The 21,822-nt window shown below is 42.7% G+C and overlaps 1 protein-coding gene and 1 long non-coding RNA gene across 2 annotated transcripts; one reads left to right on the top strand and one right to left on the bottom strand.

The window, feature by feature from the left end:
- The first annotated feature begins 2,567 nt into the window (after nt 1-2,567).
- On the top strand, nt 2,568-8,492 carry LOC307217302. The gene is made up of 2 exons (XR_013839546.1): nt 2,568-5,198; nt 5,652-8,492. It is a non-coding gene; the product is annotated as an uncharacterized lncRNA (long non-coding RNA).
- A 341-nt stretch (nt 8,493-8,833) lies between these two features.
- Nucleotides 8,834-10,975, bottom strand: RAP2B (RAP2B, member of RAS oncogene family). The gene has a single exon (XM_079978308.1). It carries the CDS (start codon nt 10,286-10,288, stop codon nt 9,737-9,739), a length of 552 nt encoding a protein of 183 aa, XP_079834434.1. The 5' UTR covers nt 10,289-10,975; the 3' UTR covers nt 8,834-9,736.
- Between the last annotated feature and the right edge of the window lie 10,847 nt (nt 10,976-21,822).

The raw sequence follows: 21,822 nt of genomic DNA, 5'->3' as shown, positions 1-21,822 counted from the left end.
AACATTTAAATAATCAGGCTTGACTGCTGCACCCTTCAGAAGATATATTCATTTCAAAAAGTTGCAAGTTTTCTTTTCCTGTCTCCTGTGACTTCATCAACAGTCGCATAGCAAGGAGAAATCCAGCAGTTCTTATCATTGCACCTACACGTTTTAAAAGCCCATTACTTAAGCATTTAAAAAGGTAAAGGGACCCCTGACCATTAGGTCCAGTCGTGGCCAACTCTGGGGTTGCGGCGCTCATCTCGCTTTATTGGCTGAGGGAGCCGGCGTACAGCTCCCAGGTCATGTGGCCAGCATGTCTAAGCCGCTTCTGGCGAACCAGAGCAGCGCATGGAAACGCCGTTTACCTTCCCACCGGAGCGGTACCTATTTATCTACTTGCACTTTGACGTGCTTTCGAACTGCTAGATTGGCAGGAGCAGGGACCGAGCTCACCCCATCGCGGGGATTCGAACCACCAACCTTCTGATCGGCAAGTCCTAGGCTCAGTGGTTTAACCCACAGCACCATCTGCATCCCTACTTAAACATTTACTCTACCAGAAAAAAAGGTTTGTCAAACTGTTGTTAGTACAAAAGCAGGGATCATTCAGTTTGTAATTTAAGGGTTAATTTTATTAGTCTTAAAGTTAACTAGACAGGAGGGGGGTGAGTGTGTTGCTGAACAACTGGGTGGAGTAGCATGATCTTTGCTGAGGTAGCACATACCCTGATTGGCTGTGTGGTTCTAAGGAAGTTTTTACTCTGTATGTTTGGTCTAATGTCCCCTTGATATATTCAAAGCCTGATATGAGAAAGACAAAACTTGTCTGTTCCTTTCTCCTCAGATTATACAGGTTTATAGCTGCTGCTCCAAATACAATCCACAAGTTCTTTGCTACAGAATACTTTACTCTAGTCTAGAGCAAGTGATGTATAGATGGTCTATCCCATCTGCTACTGTGTCCAAGTACACCAATAGGTATCAAGGTTAGATTTATGCACAAGTTAAGTAAACCACAGTTTAGGGCCTCAGATTATGAGGGACTTCTAAATTAAAAAGTCTACATTTCAAGTTTTACACTATTGGTTAAAAAATAAATACATTTTATTTAGATTCTTAGTCTTCGCTTACACCCTCCCCTCTGTACTGGTCTATATCCAAGTACAACACTTTATTATTTCTATTTGCATTGGCTTTTCTGTTAGACTAATGCACTTTTCTTCTTCTTCTTCTTTTTGCTAAAACTATGCAGCTTCCTAACTTTGACATAGCCTAGGGCTCAACATGTCTTACTCCAGCTCTGATGGGCATGGAAAAAAACATTTTCTGCCTATGTGAGCAAAAGGTTGTCCATTAGAAAAGAGCTGCACAAATTATATCGTGGTCAAACACACACAGTTTAGAAGAGAAAATGTTTCTTTACAAATTTAGCAACTTTCTTTTGAAATCTTACTCAATATGCATCAAGAAATTGCAATAAGACACCCAAGAATTTATTGCTCCTTTCCCAATACAAGTAGAGATCAGCTGTAGGTCTCTTGTTATGACTCAAGAACATTTGGTTGACCCAAACAGGGCTAAGGGCTATTTCAAATGTCTCTTATTACTTACGACACATCTTTGTCAAAGTCTGAATGGTGGGAATGCTTCCTTATAAGATAAGTGTATGACAAAGAAGGATTTAAACTGGTCATAATTTGATAAGAAAAGCAACTTAGACATAACTTTCCCAATCAGTGAATGGCATGTTATTCAATGGAACAAAAGGAAAAGCTGTCTTGTTAAAAATAAAATGGTATTGAAATTGAATGTTGTTTAGATAGATTTATTTTATCTGGCATCTAAAATTAAGCTTGCTTAGGTTGGAGCTAAACATTTGGTAGCAAACACAGGATTCCTAAGCCCATGTTTGCTTCCAACAGGCAATCTGGGATCCCATTTGCAAAGGAAAAGTAGCAGGTAAGAGGTGTGCTTAATCCTTACCACAGCCTTAACTCTGCAATCTCTTCCCCTTCACCCAGCCCCAGTATTGGATTTCCTGATCAAGTGAAAAAGAGCAAGGAGTGATTCCCAAAACGAGTGCCAAAATTATGGTTAGAAAATGTTACAGAGGAGAAGTGGTGGCAGTGGATGGGCAAAGCACTGCCTTGCCAAACACTTCTGCCTGACTCCATTCTCAACACTGGAGACAAACACAAGGCTGGGAATCCAGTCTATGAAATCAAACATCTATTAGTGCCTATAGATAACTTGGGAGACTAATTCGAAGTTGCATTAACGTGGGTGGCGCTGTGGGTTAAACCACAAAGCCTAGGACTTGCCGATCAGAAGGTTGGCAGTTCAAATCCATGCAACAGGGCGAGCGCCCATTGCTCAGTCCCTGCTCCTGCTAACCTAGCAGTTCAAAAGCACGTCAAAGTGCAAATAGATAATTAGGTACCGCTCCAGCGGGAAGGTAAACGGGGTTTCCGTACACTGCTCTGGTTCAGCAGAAGCGGCTTAGTCATGCTGGCCACATGACCTGGAAGCTGTACGCCGGCTCCCTTGGCTAATAAAGTGAGATGAGCGCCGCAACCCCAGAGTCGGCCACGACTGGACCTAATGGTCAGGGGTCACTTTACCCTTTACTGCTGAAATAAAGGAGGCTGGCCTGGGAAGCCACTTGGATGCAGACACCCACAATTTACAATAGGGCAAGCCCAACTTTTTGTACCAGGTGAGCTACAAGAGAACTTCAACACAGAACCCACAGGCTGCACACAGCCTTGTTGCGCAGGTGCAGGGAGTGAGGCCAGAACTTGCCCCATCCCAAGCCCTCAGGCATCCCAGAGTTGCCTAAGCAAGATGCTGGACTTTGGGAAAGAAGTGTGAGGCTCTAGCAGAGTCTTAGGGCCCTCCCACCTGCTTCCCAAAGGTGGGAGAGCCTTAACTAGGCTTTAGAAAGGAGGTGGGGGGACTCCAGGACACTGGCAGAACCCTCACACCTCCTTCCCAAAGCCCAGTACCTCACTTACCTGGCTTTGGGAAAGAAAGCAGCACAAGATCTGTGGGCAAGGGCGTCAAATGTTGCTGAGAGCCACCCAAAAAGACATTGAGGGTTGCATGTGACTCTTGGGCCAGACGTTGGACTGCCCCGATTTAAAATATAACTTTGCCTTTAAATGCACATTTCTCTCAAAATATGCATCTCTGAACTTCTCAAAATACCTTTACAAATATATTTATAACAGTATTTTACTGATGTTTTCCAAGTGTGAAATCCAATAGATAGCTACATCTCAATCTACACAGTAGTCCAGGAGGGGAAGATCAGGTCAGTTTGTGTTGGAAACTGAAACACCCAAATTCCTCATGCATCCCTAGATATGGGTGCATTTGGGAACTATGAAAAAGCTGTTCTGAGTTCCTTGGAGAAAGTGATGTATCAAGTGTATAAATTAGTATAAACAATTTTCCTCCTGGTTCATGGCACACTGCATAACTTTACCCGATATTGTCCCAAAGCAATACCCCTTGACACACAATTATGCTCAGTAACAAGTATTATAGCAGAAAGCATGTCAGACTGAATTCAACTCCTGCTTGGCCACAAACTCACTGAGAGCACATCCTTACTCATGTCTACTCAAAAATAAGTCTGACTTGAGTCCCATGGAACTTACTACCAGGTGTGTACAGGAATGGCACAGCCTGAGTAATACCATCAGCCTATAATTTGCAACTTTATGGTGGAGCTATTTGACTTACCTTGAGGGTTTATGAACGATGAATGACCAGACAGATTACAAAGCCCTTTCACACTCTAAAAGCACCCTAGAAAATGCATGAAACTAAGTAGCTGGAAACACCTACTCAACTGAGTTTCACTTCTGCCTCAAAGTATAAATTCCTGAAGCCACTTTCATAATCTGCAACAGACACATCCATCCCTCTTCACTACACTCTGTTTGGTTCTTTAAAAGAACGAGAGAGAAAATGCAATGTCGTAGGAAAGTTCATTGCTTTGAATGCTGGCGGAGGTTTATCAAGAATCCATAAATTTCAGTGTGCCTATGCAGAATATGTCTTAGTCAAGGTACTACCCTTAATAATATGGCAAGTAATTAAAAGTAAAAGCTGAACATACTTCAGCACAAGTTGTCTTCATGAAATGTGGTGCTGAGAGTATTTCAGTTCCAAATGTCTGAGAAGCCCCTATAAGAATACAAGCGGCTCAGTCAGAGATCACAGATAAGATTTTCCATTCAGTGAAGGAACCAACCCACACCCCACAAGCCAGCACGCTTCCTGTACCAGTAGATACCATCTCCATAACATAACAAATACCGAGGCTGTAGTGATAATGACCTGCCTGCCTAAGCCATTCTTTATACAACCTGAAGTTGAAATCATATATAAATGGAGACTGTCCATCAAAGTACAGCTACTCTTAAGTGTTTCTTTTTCGTCTCCAACAATTCAGAAAGACAGGATGACTATAAAGACACCCACAGTTCTACCCTTGGGGCGTACAATCTCTGAAGATCTATACGGTTTTTTAAATCATCAACATCAAACACAACTATTATGGGTTGCAATCAATGGTGGCTTTGCCTTAGCAGAAATAGCCTCTGCTTGTGCAAATTAAGTGACCTGCTTTTTGTTCAACTCCCCTATCCACTTCCCCAAAAAGCTAATTTTACTTTTTTCAGGGGGGGGGGGCGGGGACCCTCCATAACTGAATATAATGCAGGCAGCTGCAGTAAGTCCTGGCATCTGCTCCCAGTTTCACTTTAAAAGAAATGCTACTTTCCTTATGAGTAGAACTGCACAAAATTCTTGCCATACCTTTACTGTACTTAAAAATTGTTAAGATTCCACAGAATGGCCACTCCTGCTTTCAAGATTTCCTGCCGGATTCCCATGATCTCTCTAAAACACAAGTATCTAACCTGAGCCCCCATCTTGTTCAACACTCTCCTAAAATACAACAGCTTATTGTAAAAGATTACCAGATCATCACCACCGACCAAGTGTCTTTGGCCCAACACTTGTTTGCACAGGAGAATGAAGACCTATCTTATAAATTGCAAATGGAGCTGAAAATGTTCACGGTCTTACTCCATTGAACAGGTCCAATATACATTTTTATGTTTATACAGATGAACGTCACTGTTTTGCAATCTCTGCCCTGGGCCATGATTTGAAGACCAGCAAGGCCTGGATTGGAAAAGGTGAGCAACTGAGAAAATCTCAGTGAGCAGGAGTAGCAAATGGGGCATTACGCAAGCTATATTCTGAAACCCCTCCATCCTTGGCAGCGTTTAACTCTCCTTTCCATTATGCTAGGCTGGATAAATGCTTCTGACAATGCAGTTAAAGCAGAAGGCTGCAATTCCCAGGAAGGAATGGTTTTTGGCAATTTTGCTTTAGCAGATGCAGCAGTTAACCCCCCTCTCCTTATATTAAACTATCCAGGTCCCAAGAGCACTGATAGCCTATATACTTCTTCCTCCTCCTCCTCTAAGGCCTCACAACTATTACATTATCATTATGTCAGTTGTGTGCTGCCTGCATGAACAACTCTGGTGGAAGCAAATACATGAATAAGCGCCATTGCAGTTATAATAAACGCAGGGCGTGGGGCTAGCCAAGAGGGAACAAACTGAGAATTTGGTTCTGTTCAGGTCCAGAGGTTTTCGCACAGCAAAGATCAGACTTTGAGAAACATGGAAGAGAATCCAGAGTGAATTGTGGAATCCAGGATGGATCCATTCCAGCCACGGGCAATGATAGGCTATTTTCAGCATCCCACCAAGGCTTCCCTGCAGCAAGGCTTTGGAACATGCACACAAACAGCATCCAGGCTGCACATGCTTCTCCTTTTGTGCCTTTTCTGGAAACTGATTGCATGTGGCAGGTCCAGGGTCTGTTCCACAAATACTGCACTTCCACTCTGGTCAATACCCCACGCTCTGGTCAGGATAAAATTATGTCTATGGCCTGTTATGCCCCCTGTAGTTTCAAGCTCATTTAAGTGACTATTCTCGAACAGTTCCCCAAATAAAACGCTTACTAATGTGTGTCAGGTAGGTCTGGAAGTTCCTTTTTTTTTTAACTCTTTAGGAAGCACATGCACAACTTAGGAAAGAAAAAAAAAACCACATTCTCATTACTGCCTCACACAAGTGGTATTTGATAGCCCACTATGCTCTTTTTGTTGGATCCCTCTCTGGTAAACATCAGTAGGCTTGAATCCATGGCATTATGTTTTCTTTTAATATAAAGAGTAACCAGATACAAGATGAACTCTGAACTGAGCATCATAGTCACTTCCTTTAGAGAGAACCTAAATGAGCACAAAACCTAAGCAGTCTAAAGACTTGTTATTTTATGGTATGCCCTTTCTGGCTTAAGCACAGCAAATGCAAAGGAATTTTTTAAAATAAAAAAAAAACCCAAAGAGAACTATTTTTATTTTGAAGAAAGTCTCACAGAGCTCAACAGAACCTGCTTCTGAATAAGCAAAACTAAGCATCACTATCCAAAAGTGCTCCAAAATTAAGATACTGCCTCAAGCTCAGTTAGACCAAGATCATGAAATGGTTTCAGTGCTTAAACATTGCCCACATTTGCAAGGCTGGACTGCTACGCCAAAGGTGCAGCTAAGTTTGTGGGGTTTGATTATTTATCGTTTCCAGGCAATTAAATCTGCTTTAGTAAGTCCAACAGTGTTAACATTAGGAGACATATTGCAAGGTTAACCTAGACCAGGGTTTCCCAAACATGGGTTGTTTTTGGACTACAACTCCCATTATCCCTAGCTAGTGGTCAGGGATGATGGGAATCGTAGTCCAAAAACAGCTGGAGATGAACTTTTGAGATAGGCTACACTGTGAAGTTCTCTGTGAAGGTGACTTGAACTTCCCTTTATTTAAAGGTTTTTAAAAATACTAAAATCATGCTATATATGATCTGGTATAGTAGAATGGCACAATGCAAATTCACTAAACGTGATACATAAAGAATCCACCAAAAACAAGAAGTTTTCTAAACAAGAATAATTTCTTTCCTGCTTCCCAGTTCAACCCACTGCAAACCAGGCAAGCTTTCAAATCAAACAGCAGGCACCCACTTCCAGATTGTAGAACTCTCTTTCATTTACTTACTAGACTTAACAAACTACTGTAAGTTTAAGTTCAATTAACCAATTAAATATTCATTGACTCTTAATTCATCCACTTCCATAGCCTGCTTCAAAGAACACCTACCACCTTTTGTTCTTGTTAAAAATAAATGCCTTGAACTGCCAGCAGGGATTGGTATTCAGGCACTAACTCCACTACCATTTCTCACACACTGCAAAACGCATCCTCATACATGAGTGTTGACATGAATGTGTGAATAGAGAAGCAGTTAAGTCTCTTCTAACGAAACACATTTTTCAGCTTCCAAAATGAGTCTGCTAACTGATTGCTGGATCACAAATGAAGCAAAATTACCTTTTCATCCCATTCGAGGATTCAGGAAACATGAGGGGTTTTAAGATGAGCAATGCACTCTTAACTGCATTTACACAGAAGTTACCACTGAATTCAGTGGGCCTTCCTTAGGATTTCAGCCTCTGACTTCCAAATGTTTTAATGATTGATACAGTGCAAGTAACTCATTTTTTTTTATTTTACGGCAGCTTCTCTGAGCTCCATGTAACTTTACTTGTAGTGAACCTGCTAAAAATTGGGATGCACAACAACAAATTAGAAGAGTATCCAGCTGTGCAATGTATTTAAAACATTGATGCATACCTGCACATATAATTTAGGGCAGTGCTGTTCAAACACCAGATGTGGGTAGACTATGACTCCCATCATGCTTGATCATTGGGCTACGCTTGCTGTGGATGATGGGATTTGGAGTCCACCCACATCTGGGGAGCCCAGGTCAAGGAGCACCGATTTAGATGATTCAAAATACCATTATAAATCAGTTCAAAGTATTAGCTGTATACACCAAATCTCACAGGCTGCAAATCCCTTTTCTCAAGTCATGTTACTAGGCCAGGCTTCACCAACCTGGTGCTGCTAGGCTATGCTGATGGGAGTTTTGGCCCAAACATTTGAAGAGCAACAGGCTGACAAAGCTTTTAGGCAGTTATTTGTGTCTGACCATTTGCAATCTACTAGGATTGCACATTTAATCACAATACATAAAAACCCACAAAACTTTTCTTTTTGTAAAAAAATGGCAACTGTATTAAAAGATTTTTTTTAAAAATGAATAAAACATCTATTAAATGTCTGTCCAGGATTTAAAATTACAGTTATCGAGATTCTGTTTTCCAGGTACATCACATTACAATTCTTTTCATTGCTGGTTGAAGGTATATCTTTTACAAGGAGCACACACACACAAAATAAAAAATAATAAAAAAATGCTAATACCTGTGAACTTGAATTTTTTTAATAAAAAAAAAAAACCCTGAACGCCATGGAAACTAAACTGGAAAAAAGGCTCAAATGGAAAATAAGTGAAATTAATTCTGTTAATAATAGGCCCTTTTGTTCTGGCTTGCTCTGTATGATTACAGAAAGGAAATGGTTAAGTAGGGGGTTTTTTTAGTAGTAGATAATGGGATTCTTGGAACCTCCACAGGTTGGCACTGGCTGCAACAGCTGTTTTGAAGGCACTCTACAGACACAGGGCTGCTGTTGGCCCTGCATCACATTCTAGGAAGTATTTGTACTTTAGAGAGCTAGTTGTCAAAATTGGTTATTGCCAACCCCCACCCCCTCGAATTAAATTAAACCATCTCCTAGCCCTCCCACCCACCCGCCCTTCTTCCCAAACCAAACCCCACAAAACACACAACTTAAAAATTGTGCAGATCTGTAATGTTTTCACAGCCAATTTTCTTTTTTAAAAAAAACAACCAAAAAGACAAATAAATGAATGCTCTCCATTCCCCCCCTTTCGATACAGCAGGTAAACAAAAATAGAAGATTTCACAATTAAATCAGCAGACACTTCTCTGGCACCTCGCACACCGTATTGGCATCAGTGTTATTAAAAGTCCCAAGCAGTACACGTGCAATACTTCTCCAGATGGGATAGGCTTGTTAACAAATATTCCAACTTTGCATAGAAATCCGCAAGAGCCAAAAGTTTCCTAGTCACTGGCGGAGTTCGGACTGGCAAGTGGAGGGGTCTTTCCCTTCTCTTCTCCCCTCCAAGAACACAATCATTCCTTCGCTGCTGCTCCCCTTCATCTCTTGTTAAAAGCAACGGCTAATTCCCCCACTTCTCTCTGCACACACACAAAAAAGCTCCCCCACTGGTTCTTGGTTGCCAACAGAAGCCCTCTCTGCAAGGAGGTACTTACAAGAAATAAGCAACAATCAAATGGATGGCATATACATGTTGGAAGCGCCACACTTCCAACGGGATTTGTGTGTGTGTGTGTGTGTTTGTGTGTGTAAGGGGGAGTGGGTGGGGTATATTTTTTTCACCAGATGTTAACGAGAGACAATGCATACCCATGACACCGATAACCACCACCAGCAGCAATAGCATAAGAAGCTGTAACCTGGAAGGAATCCGGGTGCAATGCAAAATTGTTTCAAAAGCTGGAATTTCACAGGAGGAAAACATTGCTGCCACAGCCGCTGTGTGTGTGTGTGTGATGGTGTTGTAAACCTTTTAATTCAAGGAAAAAAAGGAAAAATTAAAAAAAAAACAATAGAAAGCAATACAGTCGTGATGTCCTCTCCTCCTTTCAGAGGATCACGCAGGAAGAGCAGCATTGATCGTCCCCGTTGGGTTGGGAAGCGTAGTTCATCTGCCGGACGATCTCTGCAAAGAGTTCGTCCACCGAGGCTTTGTTTTTGGCTGAAGTTTCCATGAAGGGGCAGCTCCAGTCTTCGGCCAGGGCTTTGCCTTCCCCGAACGAGACCTCCCTCTCGCCCTCCAGGTCCACTTTGTTGCCCACCAGGATCATGGGCACCTTCTCGTACCTCTTGACCCGGATGATCTGGTCCCTCATGGGCTTGATGTCCTGGAAGCTCTGCTGGTTGACGAGGCTGTAGACCAAGATGAAGCCTTGCCCGTTCTTGATGTACAGGTCCCGCATGGAGGCGAACTGCTCGGTGCCGGCCGTGTCCAGGATCTCCAGTACCGAGGGCGAAGAGTCCACCTCGATCTCCTTGCGGTAGAAGTCCTCGATGGTGGGGTCGTACTTCTCGATGAACGAGCCCGTCACGAACTGCACGGTGAGCGCCGACTTGCCCACCCCGCCCGAGCCCAGCACGACCACTTTGTATTCTCGCATGGCTCTTCGGGCGCCGGCGGCGGCGGCAGCAGCAGCGCCGGGCTGCGCGCCTCGGCCGGCCGCCTTCCCTCGCCTGCTGCTGCTGCTGCTGCTGCGCTCTCCGGCTCCCCTCCCACCCTCCGAGAGAAAGAAAGAAAGAAAGCAAGCACGGAGGGGAGAGGCAGGCAGGCAGCTGAGGGGGAAAGCCGCCCCTCGACGGAAACGGAGGCGCCCTTTCCTCTCTTCGCGGGAAGGCACTGGAGGGGCGCAGCGGCGGCGGCGGCCGGGTGAAAAGGGCAAAGGCGCCCGCCTTCCCCCGCAGAAGGGGAAGGAGCGGCGGCGGCGGGAGCTCCGAGCCGCTTTCGCAAGGCAAGAGCTGCGCCTCAGAAGCACGACGACGACGAGGAGGCGGAGGAAGAAGGGAAGCGGCGGCTGCTTCTGCTGCTGCTGCTCGGGGCGGCGCGGAGGCGGCGCGCGCTGGTTCCAGTGGCGTCCCGGCCGCGGGGAGAGCTGCTGGGCGAGGAGGCGCGAGCCCCGCCGCGCTGCTTGGGGGCGCCGCTGGCCAGGTCCATCCCTCCTCCTTCCTTCTCCGCTAGCGGCCGGCCCCGCGACGCCCTCCGGTGAATCACTCGCTTCCCTCGGCTGCCGACCCCATTGGGCGCCGGGGCGCTCCCCTTCCAACCACCTGAGAGGAGGAGGAGGAGGAGAGGCAAAGCGGACGGCACATCACACGCGCACGCCCCGTTCGCTCCGCTTCCTCCGCTCCGGATTGGCTGCAGGCCCGCTGCTCGCCGAGCGGCCCAGGCTCATTGGCCCAGGCGGCGGGCTGCCTCGTGGATGGGGTTCTGGAGGAAGGGGATTGGCCCGGCAGCAGCTGTTTCTTTCTTTCTGGCGCGCCCCGCCTCCTCCCCCGCGCGCTCCTCCTTGTTCTCCTCCTCCTCCTCCTCCTCCTCCTCCGCGCCCTCCCGCGAACGCGAGAAGTTTGGGCGGATAGTGTGGGAAACGGGGATGAGCGGCGTGGGCGGCGCTGGGGGCGGGGAAGGGAAAGAAGAATGGGATGGGGGGGGGGGAGAAAAAGCAAGCCGGGTCAATGGGAAGCGGAAGCCTCGGTGTACCCTGAGAGGAGCCCTCGAGGGCTGCAGGAAGTAGGCTTAGCTGACTCCGAGGAGCAGGTTTGAGCAAGTTGTAGGCAGGGCAGTCCGACTCCTGCCTGAGCCCGGTGGAGTTCAATGGTCCTTACTCCCGGGTAGTGCTCACAGTCTGCAAAAGAGCAGAATCTGTGGCCCTACCGATGGTGTTCAACTTCCATTGCCCCTGAACCCTGGGCGTGCTGTCTGGGGCTGATGGGAGATGGGGCACAACATCTGCAGCAGTGTTTCCCAAACTTTGGTCTCTGTAGCTGGTTTGGGACTGCAATTCCCATCACCACTGACTACTGGTTCTGGTAGCTAGGGATGATGGGAGTTGTAGTTAAAAAACAGCTAGTGACCCAAGTTTTGGTGGCACTGGGCGATAGAGCATCTGTATTGCATGCAGAAGGTCTCAGGTTTGGTTCCTGGCATCTCCAGGTAGGTCTGGGAATGTCCCCTGTCTGACACCCTGAACAGCCTCTACCAGTCAATGGAGGCAACACTGTATTCCCTGTTGTCTACAACAGAAAAACAATATTTATCCCACAATCCAGTGGCATCCACTCTCAAGTTTACATTCCCCATCCTTTGTACCCTTTACTTGCACACTGAATATGAATATTATCCATACATAATATTGCTGAAGATGACTGTGCATTCTACCCTAGAGTATTGGGCCAAGGAGTATTTACATCATCATTATCATTATTGATGTCAAGGTCAGATAACTTTTTCAGATTTCGATAACTTTTGTAGTAGGAGCAAGATATAAATTTAATAAACCTAAACTTTAATAATAAAACCATTAAACACTTAGAGCCTAGTATTTCCCAAGTGTTGTACATATATTAAAATATAAGCAGTTCCTGTCCATAGACTCACAATATAATGAACATGATAGGAAAGGAAAAAAGAATGTGGAGGGGAGAGGAAGGCAGCTGCTCCTTCACTGGCCAATGGATGAGGCTAGGTTGGTCTCCTTGCCATGATGTGCTTTCCAGGTGGATGGTTGCAACCTTCAATGTTCCTTGGTGCTCTAGCTGATGGCTGAGGCTAGAGTATACCTCCCTTAATCTGCAATCAGGGTGTCTTGTGAATATTATTTAGTTAGGAGAGGGAGAACATAGGCAGTTTTCCACTCCGACAAAATAATGCAAAGTTCTCCAAAATATGTATTGGTTTATGGCAAAGGTTAATGACCTACAGACTCTAGTCCTTTTTTTAAAAAAATAATATTTATTACTTTTAAAGCTGACAAAAAAGAAAAGGAAGAAAGAAGACAAAAGAACAAAGAAGAACAAAAAAGAGAAAAAACAATACAATACATAAACAATACAAAACACAACCTTAACACATTAAACTAACACAATAAACTAAACCAAACAAAACAAAAACAATTTAAAAACATACATCATACCTTTTCCATATTCTATCTTTCATTCCCTTGTATCATTGACCTCCTCTCACCTCCCTCTTTGTATTCCACTTCCATTAATTGTTTCAGCAATTCCTTTCCATCTTTCTCTATTTTCTATCATATAAATGTCTTAACATATTTTTAATCTTATTTCCATTAAAATTAGTATACTTATTTAAGCTTAACTCCTTATAGCATTTCAGCTAAAGCCATAAAATTTCCTTCCAACATTTTTCTATCACTCATTAATTTTACAATATTTCTATATATAGACTTTAAATTTCCAATCTTCTTCCACCATCTCCTCTCCCCAGTCTCGGACTCTACCAGCCACTTCCGTCAACTCCATACAGTCCATCAACCTGGAGATCATATGTCCAAGGCTCTTAACTCTTTTCCACGTCCCTTCTGCCAGTCTTCTTCATATTCTTTGATGCTGAAGAGCACATCTTGGGGAAACTCCAATCCAACGATACTTTTATTCCTTCTCAACAGGTCAGCCAGATTTCCATAATTAAAACTAGGATCCATAAAGTATTTCCGGGCATGTTTCAAAATTCCTCCAAATCCAAAGGCCCCCAGAACTCCAATCTCCTCCTGACCCAAGTCCATATTCCAAAAGTCAATTAATCCCTGCATAGAGGGATCTTTCCAACTTTCCTTTTCTAGTCCAGGCCAGGCTCTGATCTTCAAAATCTGACTTTTTCTAGTCTCAATCATAAAGGGCCTCAACTTGTAGACCGGCAATGGCGGAGCTCCTCCGATTGGGAGGAACTTGCTCCGTGGAAAGTTGGGTCTGAACCGCCACGGCGAAGGCGGAGACCCATTGAAATCACAGGCGGAAGAAGCTTGTGAACCTGGGATTCGGCTGGCACCTTTTGCGCCTCCCCTACTCGCGGGGAAACCCTGTTTTGGGGATCCGGAGCGACGTGGGGTGAGCGGCGCGGTTCTTTGAATCGACCGCTTCTTTCACGGAGTGAAGCCGCATTGCTGTTGCTGGAGAGCACTGACTTTTTCTTGTGGACAATTGGATTTTAAACAACAACCCGTGAGTAAAACGGAAAATTGGATCTTTAAATATCTTAATTTGGCATCGAACGGGGAAGGTTCAAAACAGGAAGTCCGCCTTCCCCTTTTGTAAATAGACTGAAGCAAAGAGCTTACAAGTTAAGGTCTCGGAAAGCCTTATGTAAAGGATTAAACTTCCATCGATTGAAATTATTAGACCCCCCCCCCTTGGAAGCAGGAGAAGAGGGGGGAAATTTTGGACTGTGTATCCTGCAGGAGAGAGTGATTAAAATTAAATTACCACTGCTCTGAACCTGGGAACGGGCTCCCAGTGATTGACGTTTCGGGAGAGTTCATTGACAGCGAAGAGAACGGATGTTGACAGTCAGTTAAATAAGAGAAATATATTGTTTCCATTGCCCGCTTCTGCGTTTAAAAAGAAGGAAAAGTATCTGAAAATTGAAACTATATTTACTTTTTGATCTGTGTTGGAAAAGATTGATACAAGTGGAGACTGTTCCCCTCTAGAGGGAGCTTTTGAAACTGTTACAAGAGTGGAGCTGGGAAATCTCCAGCTGCTTGATAAGAACTGTGAGAACTAGAGACTGACCTTGGATACTCAAGAATGTCGACAGGAGAAGCCTTATGGACTGCATTTTCTAAGATAAGCCACTTGTTGGAACAGCTTCATAAAAAGATGGATGCTATGACTACTAAAATTGACATTTTGGAACCAAAAGTGAGCACCAATACAGAAATTATTCAGGATTTGGCACAGGAATCTATTTCAACAGGACAAATTGCTGAAAAGGAGAAGGAGAAAGTTGCTGTTGTCGAACCTAAAGTAATACAAGGGGGAGCCTTAGCGTTACAGACTCTAGTCCTTAATCAATTTTAGAAAATCTATTTTCCATTCAGCTGCATTATAACAGATGAATCATTTGGGTCTGACTTGGGGCAGCTGCCATGTGATAAGATTATTTTCTGTTTCTTCCTTTTTAATAACAATCAGACTGGCTGCAATTTGAATTACAAGAAACCCTGGCTGTTTGCCGTAATTCGTGCACACTATTCCTCTTTGTCAATCAGACGTTCCATTTAAGAAAGAAAGAAAAGGAAGTCACCCATTATTGTTGCACCTTCTAACCTTTGCTCTTTTCATACTCTCACTATAAAGGGATTTGCTTCCTTAGATTTGCAAAATGCATTGCATAAGTGTAAAAAATACACTGAGTAAATGCTGCTGCACAGGGAAAAGAGATCACAATAGCAACAAGCTGCATCTTCTCCCTTGTAATGGATTCCCTCCCTATTCTATTCACATCTTCTGAGTTATTACCATCAGTCCCTGATTACTAATGACAGAATAATAATGCATTATGTTTGAAAACCACTATTCCAACAACACTTTAGAGCTTCCAAGGAAGGCAAGCCTGCTCATTAGGACACTGTTTTTTCCTTTTACTGTCTTGCCAGCTGATATATTCATCTTGGAGTAGGGATGGGTTGAACATCAGATTCCGTCACATTTGGACCTTGTGGACTCTCGACCATAGGTTCATTGCATTCCATGCCATGCCATGCTGCTCCATTTTCCTCCATCCTAATTTGTGTAAAATGCACACTTTTCAATACATGCAGAGGCCAGCTTGAGCTTTTTCACAGAATGTACAGCCAGTGGCAGCCACATGTTCATTCTATTCACTCCATTTATGTTTAGTGTGCAATAAACTTCAGGTAAGTCACTTATGGCTTGGCCCCATCCGTCAACCAAATAAGGAGCAGTTAGACAGGAGCTTGCTCCCTTGTCTCTACCCTGCATGAAAAACACCGCACCACTCCAACCAGTTCCCGGGATTGTAGAGCCAAAGAGAGACACACTTCGGCCTCTGCCGTGAAGTTTAGGGTGGCTTAGGACCACTGGGAGGAAGAGGAAGAAGAGTTTGGATTTGATATCCCGCTTTATCACTACCTGAAGGAGTCTCAAAGCAGCTAACAATCTCCTTTCCCTTCCTCCCACAACAAACACTCTGTGAGGTGAGTGGGGCTGAGAGACTTCAAAGAAGTGTGACTAGCCCAAGGTCACCCAGCAGCTGAATGTGGAGGAGCGGAGACGCGAATCTGGTTCACCAGATTACAAGTCTACCACTCTTAACCACTACACCACACTGGCTCTCACTGGGAGGCTGCACTCCCTGCTTTCCAGGAATAACATCATGGCAAGGGAGAGTCTAGTCAGGTCTTATTCATCAGCCAGTGATGATTAACATACATAAAGTCCCAGGCTTCACCTGCAGCATCCCAGTAGAGCTGGGAATGCCCCAGCCTCAAACCCAGGAGAGCCAAAGGCAGTGCACACAGTACTGAACAGAACAACAATCTGATTCAGTATTTGTCAGCTTCCTACATAAGGAATAGCACTGCAGCACTTCCTTTTCCTCATCCCTACCTTCATGCTTTCCTTTCCTTTCCCCTCCCCATTTCTTTCGCTTTTGCATCTTGTCTATTTGATTGTGAGCCTGCAGGCAGCAGCTGTCATGATCTTGTAATATTTGTCCCAGTGCTTAGAACACTTTTAGGCACTTAAGAGTCGACAGCAATAATAATGAGCAATGTTTCTGGCTTTTTGGGGAGAGCTGCATAGAGGAAATCAAGTCCCCAGTACCTATGTGCAATTGCCCCATTTCATTATTGACCTGTTAAAAAATATCCCTTAGCCCATATCTAGAAGAGAAATTGGTCTGGCCAAAGTTCAAGATGACTGACTTCTTTTTGGCCAATGGGAACAAAGAGATTGCAAGATAATAGTAGGTTTTGCTTAGACTTCCAGCTAAAAGCCGGAAAACATTTCTGGCTCTGCATGCATATTGACTGTGAGTCTGACAATGGACATTTCTTCTTCTTTCTTAGAACAGTTAATTATTATGTTAATATCACATGCCAGCTTTTACTCTCTATTTAAGCGTTGCTTGTAATTTTATCTTTCCTTAATTTTATGTTGCACTCTCCAAAGAAAGAAACACAAATGGTCTTCAGACTCTTTAGCGGAAGCTTAAAGAGGTAATGTGTGAATTGGACCTGGGAAGGAGAGAGCTAACTATCTAATAAGGAGTGTGGATGTTTGAGTCCCTTTCCATCCCCTTGAGAGCATCCCTGTCAAAACAGAGCTAGTTAAGGCATTCGGCATTGTGGGAGATTTTCAATTTATCACTTTGCCAGGGTTCAGAATCAGCTGGAATGATTCTCCCCAGCTGGGAGCTAATTAAGGACAGATGAGCCTTTATAAGTCCAGAAGTTCATAGGCAGCCTCACTGTAAATAGTTGAAAGCTTAACCGCCTGGATTTCTGCCTTCCCAGAAGTTTTTAAAGCAGCCTTCCCTAACCTGGTGTCCACCAAATGTTTTGGACTACATTTCCCATCAACCCCAGCCAGTGTGACTAGATATAATGGTATTCAGAATGCAAAACATCTTGACAGCACCAGGTTGGGGGTGGCTGTCCTAAAGGCACAGAACCCTCGTTTTTTGGGGGGCGGTGGAAGTTAGCAATCCTGTACACATGGTCCCTCAGTCCTGCCCCATTATGCCATTCCTTTGCCCTTGCCTCCAAAAGCAATGAAAAATATCCATCAACAGAAGTATGGCTAATCAAGTAATAATATCCCTTCCCCCCAAAAAAGAATTATGTTTTTTTTTATAATAATTTTTATTAATTTTCCAAACAAATAATAAGAACAGTATAGAACAGTATAACTTCAAGCTCATCAGTTCATACCCTTCTTTCTTTGACTCCCCCATACCTCCCCATCCCTGCATCCTTGTTTAATAATTCTTTAGCAACCCTTAGGTCCATTGTCTTAATTCCCTTTCATAAAAATTTCTTAAGTTTTTTTTGTTTACTGCTGCAATTCTTTACTTCTTACCCCCTGACATCTTAACATTCCTCAATTTTACAATTATTTTTAAGATATATTTTGAATTTCTTCCAGTCCTCTTCCACTGTCTCTTTCCCCTGGTCCCGGATTCTGCCCGTCATCTCGGCCAGTCCCATAAAGTCAATCACCTTTGTTTGCCATTCTTCCAGAGTAGGTAGTTCTTGCGTCTTCCAATACTTTACCAGTAGAATTCTTGCTGCTGTAGTGGCATACATAAAGAAAATCCTATCCTTCCTTGGCACCACTTGGCCCACCATGCCCAAGAGGAAAGCCTCTGGTTTCTTAGGAAAAGTCCACTTAAGGACCTTCTTAATTTCATTATAGATCATTTCCCAGAAAGCTTTAACCTTTGGGCAGGTCCACCAAAGGTGGTAGAAAGTGCCTTCAGTCTCATTACATTTCCAACACTTATTATTAGGCAAATGATAAATTTTTGCAAGCTTGACTGGGGTCATGTACCACCGGTAGATCATTTTCATAATATTTTCTTTTAAGGCATTACATGCAGTAAATTTAATACCGGTGGTCCATAACTGTTCCCAGTCAGCAAACATAATATCATGACCGATATCTTGTGCCCATTTAATCATAGCTGATTTCACCGTTTCATCCTGTGTATTCCATTTTAACAGCAAGTTATACATTTTTGATAAGTTCTTAGTATTGGGTTCCAACAATTCTGTTTCTAGTTTTGACTTCTCTTTCTGAAATCCTATTTTCCTGTCCTGTTTAAACGTCTCATTTATCTGATGGTAATGCAACCAATCTCGAACCTTAGGCTTTAGTTTCTCATAACTCTGAAGTTTCACCCTTTCGCCATCATATTCTAAAATCTCATGATATTTTGGCCATTTAGAATCCATATTAAGCTTTTTTACTTCCCTAGCTTCCATTGGTGACACCCACCTAGGGGTTTTACTTTCCAACAAATCTTTGTATCTAATCCAAACGTTATACAATGCTTTCCTTACAATATGGTTTTTAAAGCTTTTATACACCTTTACCTTGTCGTACCATAAGTATGCATGCCAACCAAAACTATTGTCGTACCCTTCCAGATCCAAAATGTCGGTGTTCTCAAGAAGTAGCCAGTGTTTCAACCAGCAGAAAGCTGCTGATTCATAATAAAGTCTTAAGTCCGGCAGGGCAAACCCCCCTCTATCCTTTGCATCAGTTAAAATCTTAAATTTAATTCTGGGCTTTTTGCCCTGCCAGACAAATTTTGATATGTCTTTCTGCCACTTCTTGAAACAGTCCATCTTGTCCACAATCTGCAACGTCTGGAATAAAAACAGCATTCTAGGCAATACATTCATCTTAATAGTAGCAATTCGGCCTAACAAGGAAAGTTTCAACCTTGACCATATTTCCAGATCCTTTTTAACATCTGACCAACATTTTTCATAATTATCCTTAAATAAGTTCACATTCTTGGATGTTAAGTTTACCCCCAGGTATTTTACCCTTTTTGTTATTTCCAAGCCTGTTTCATTCTGAAAACTCTCTCTTTCTTCCATTGTTAAATTTTTTTCCAACACTTTCGTTTTTTGTTTATTCAATTTAAAACCTGCTACTCGACCAAATATTTCAATTAGTTCTAATACTCTTTTAGTACTAGTGTCTGGCTGTTGCAAGGTCAATACTAGGTCGTCTGCAAATGCTCTTAATTTGTAATGTCTAACTCCGACCTGAACTCCTTTAACCAACTGGTCCTTTCTAATCATGTTTAACAAAACCTCCAGGACTGATATAAAAAGCAAGGGGGATATTGGGCATCCCTGCCGTGTACCTTTTTCTATGGGTATTTCTTCTGTTACCACATTGTTTACAATTAACTTGGCCTTTTGTTGGGAATATATTGCACCTATACCGTTTTCAAAACCTTGGCCTACCCCCATCCCTTGGAGATTCTTTTTCATAAAAGTCCAACAGATATTGTCAAAGGCTTTCTCCGCATCCACAAAAATCAAAACTGCTTTCCTGTTAATGTCAACATCTAACAACTCCAAAATGTCTATAATGTTCCTTACATTGTCTGACATATGTCTACCTGGGAGAAAGCCTGTTTGGTCCTTATGAATCTCTTCTATCAACACTCTTTTCAATCTTTTTGCCAAAATGTCTGCAAAAATTTTGTAATCCACATTGAGTAAAGATATAGGGCGGTAGTTTTTAACCTGATTCTTCTCAGTCTCTGTTTTCGGTATAAGTGAGATGAAAGCCTCTTTCCACGATTCAGGTGCCTTTTTCCCCTTCAAAATTTCATTGCAAACTTCCTTCAATGGTTGTATCAGCCATTCTTTCAGCATTTTGTAGTATTTGGCCGTCAGGCCATCTGGTCCTGGTGATTTTCCCAATTTCATATTTTGGATGGCACCCTCTATTTCTTGGTCTGTTATTTCCTCATTTAAGATCCTTTTACTTTGTTCTGGAATTTTTGGTAGACCGTATTTTCTGATGAATTCTTCTATTTCTTGTTCATTGATTGGCCCTTGTGCATACAATTTCTTAAAAAAACTTTGAAAACAGTTGTTTATCTCATTGGGTTTGTGGATAATTTTTCCATCCATTTCTAGACTTGTTACAGTGTTCATTCTCTGCCTTTTTTTCAGTTGCCATGACAGAAGTTTCCCACATTTATCCGCTGATTCAAAAGTTCTTTGTCTCATTTGCTTTATCTTCCATTCTATTTGTTGGTTCATGAGCTCCATGTACTGCATCTGGTAAAACTTTATTTCTCTCAAAATCTCATGGGACTTTGGTTTGGACCTCAGCTTCTTCTCTCCTTCTTTTATTTTTTCTAAAAAATTTTCCTTCTTCTCATTTTGTTGCTTCCTCTTTATAGAATTTTGTTGAATTAGGAAACCTCGCATCACGGCTTTGCTTGCGTCCCAAATTATTCTTTTTTCCACATCTGTTTTCCTGTTGATCTCAAAATAGTCTTTTAATGTTTTAAGGGCCTTCTTGTGGATCTCTTCATCCTTAAATAGGGTGTCATTCATTCTCCATCTAAAAGATCCAGTTGTTGTTAGTTTCATCTCCATCTTCACCGCATTATGGTCGGAGCACGTTTTTGGACATATTTCTACTTTTTTTGTTCTTGACGCCAGACTGCTAGAAATCCAAATTTGGTCTATTCTTGTCCATGTCATTTTTGCTTCAGAGAAGAAAGTTCCCTCTCTCTCTAGAGGATTCCTTGTTCTCCAGATATCAATCAAATCCATTGTTTCAGTCATTTCGAAAAAGATCTTTGGTAATCTCCCTTCTTTTGAAATCACTTGTCTCTGTGCTTTATCCATGTTTGTTGAGACAACTCCATTCATATCTCCCATCATTAGGATTTTATAATCTAAAAAGTCAACTAATGTCTCATGCAACTTCCTAAAGAATTCAGCCTTCCCCTCATTTGGGGCATAAACTCCAACAATTAGTAACTTTTCTCCTTGAATTTGTATTTCAATTGCCAGGTATCTTCCTTGTTCATCTTTAAATATCAATTTTGGAGCCAATTTTTCCTTTGCATAGATCACCACACCTCTTTTCTTTACTTTGTCTGATGAGATAAATTCTTGACCAAGTCTCTTATTTGTCAGTAATTTCCTATGTATCCTGGCAATATGGGTTTCTTGCAAACATATTATATCTAATTGTTCTTTCTTCAAAATGTGAAAAACCTGTCGTCTTTTCCGGGGAAGGTTCAAGCCATTACAGTTCCAACTAAGAAGTTGCAGAGACATTTTGTATTTAAGTAGCTGTTCCTCCAACTGCTCCAAGCTTCTGCTCTTCCTCCGATGGTGGTGGTAAAAGTCCAAATGACAGATTTGCTATATCAGGTGGTTCCCTCTCCTCTACAGTTCCTTTCTGCAAATCCTCCAAGTATCTCTCCAGAAATTGTTCTTTGTCCTGAATTGTTTTTATTTTAATCTTTCTTCCTTTAAAGTTAAAGGACAGTCCTTGTGGAAACTCCCATCTGAATGGTATGGTGTTTTTCTTCAGCAAATCTGCTAGGCTTTTGTAATATGTTCTCACCTCTAAAATGTATTTGGGAATGTCCTTAAAAATCTGT

Source organism: Podarcis cretensis (assembly GCF_951804945.1).
Source record: "Podarcis cretensis genome assembly, chromosome: 5".
NCBI lineage: Eukaryota > Metazoa > Chordata > Lepidosauria > Squamata > Lacertidae > Podarcis > Podarcis cretensis.
This window is presented reverse-complemented; position numbering and strand designations above follow the sequence as displayed.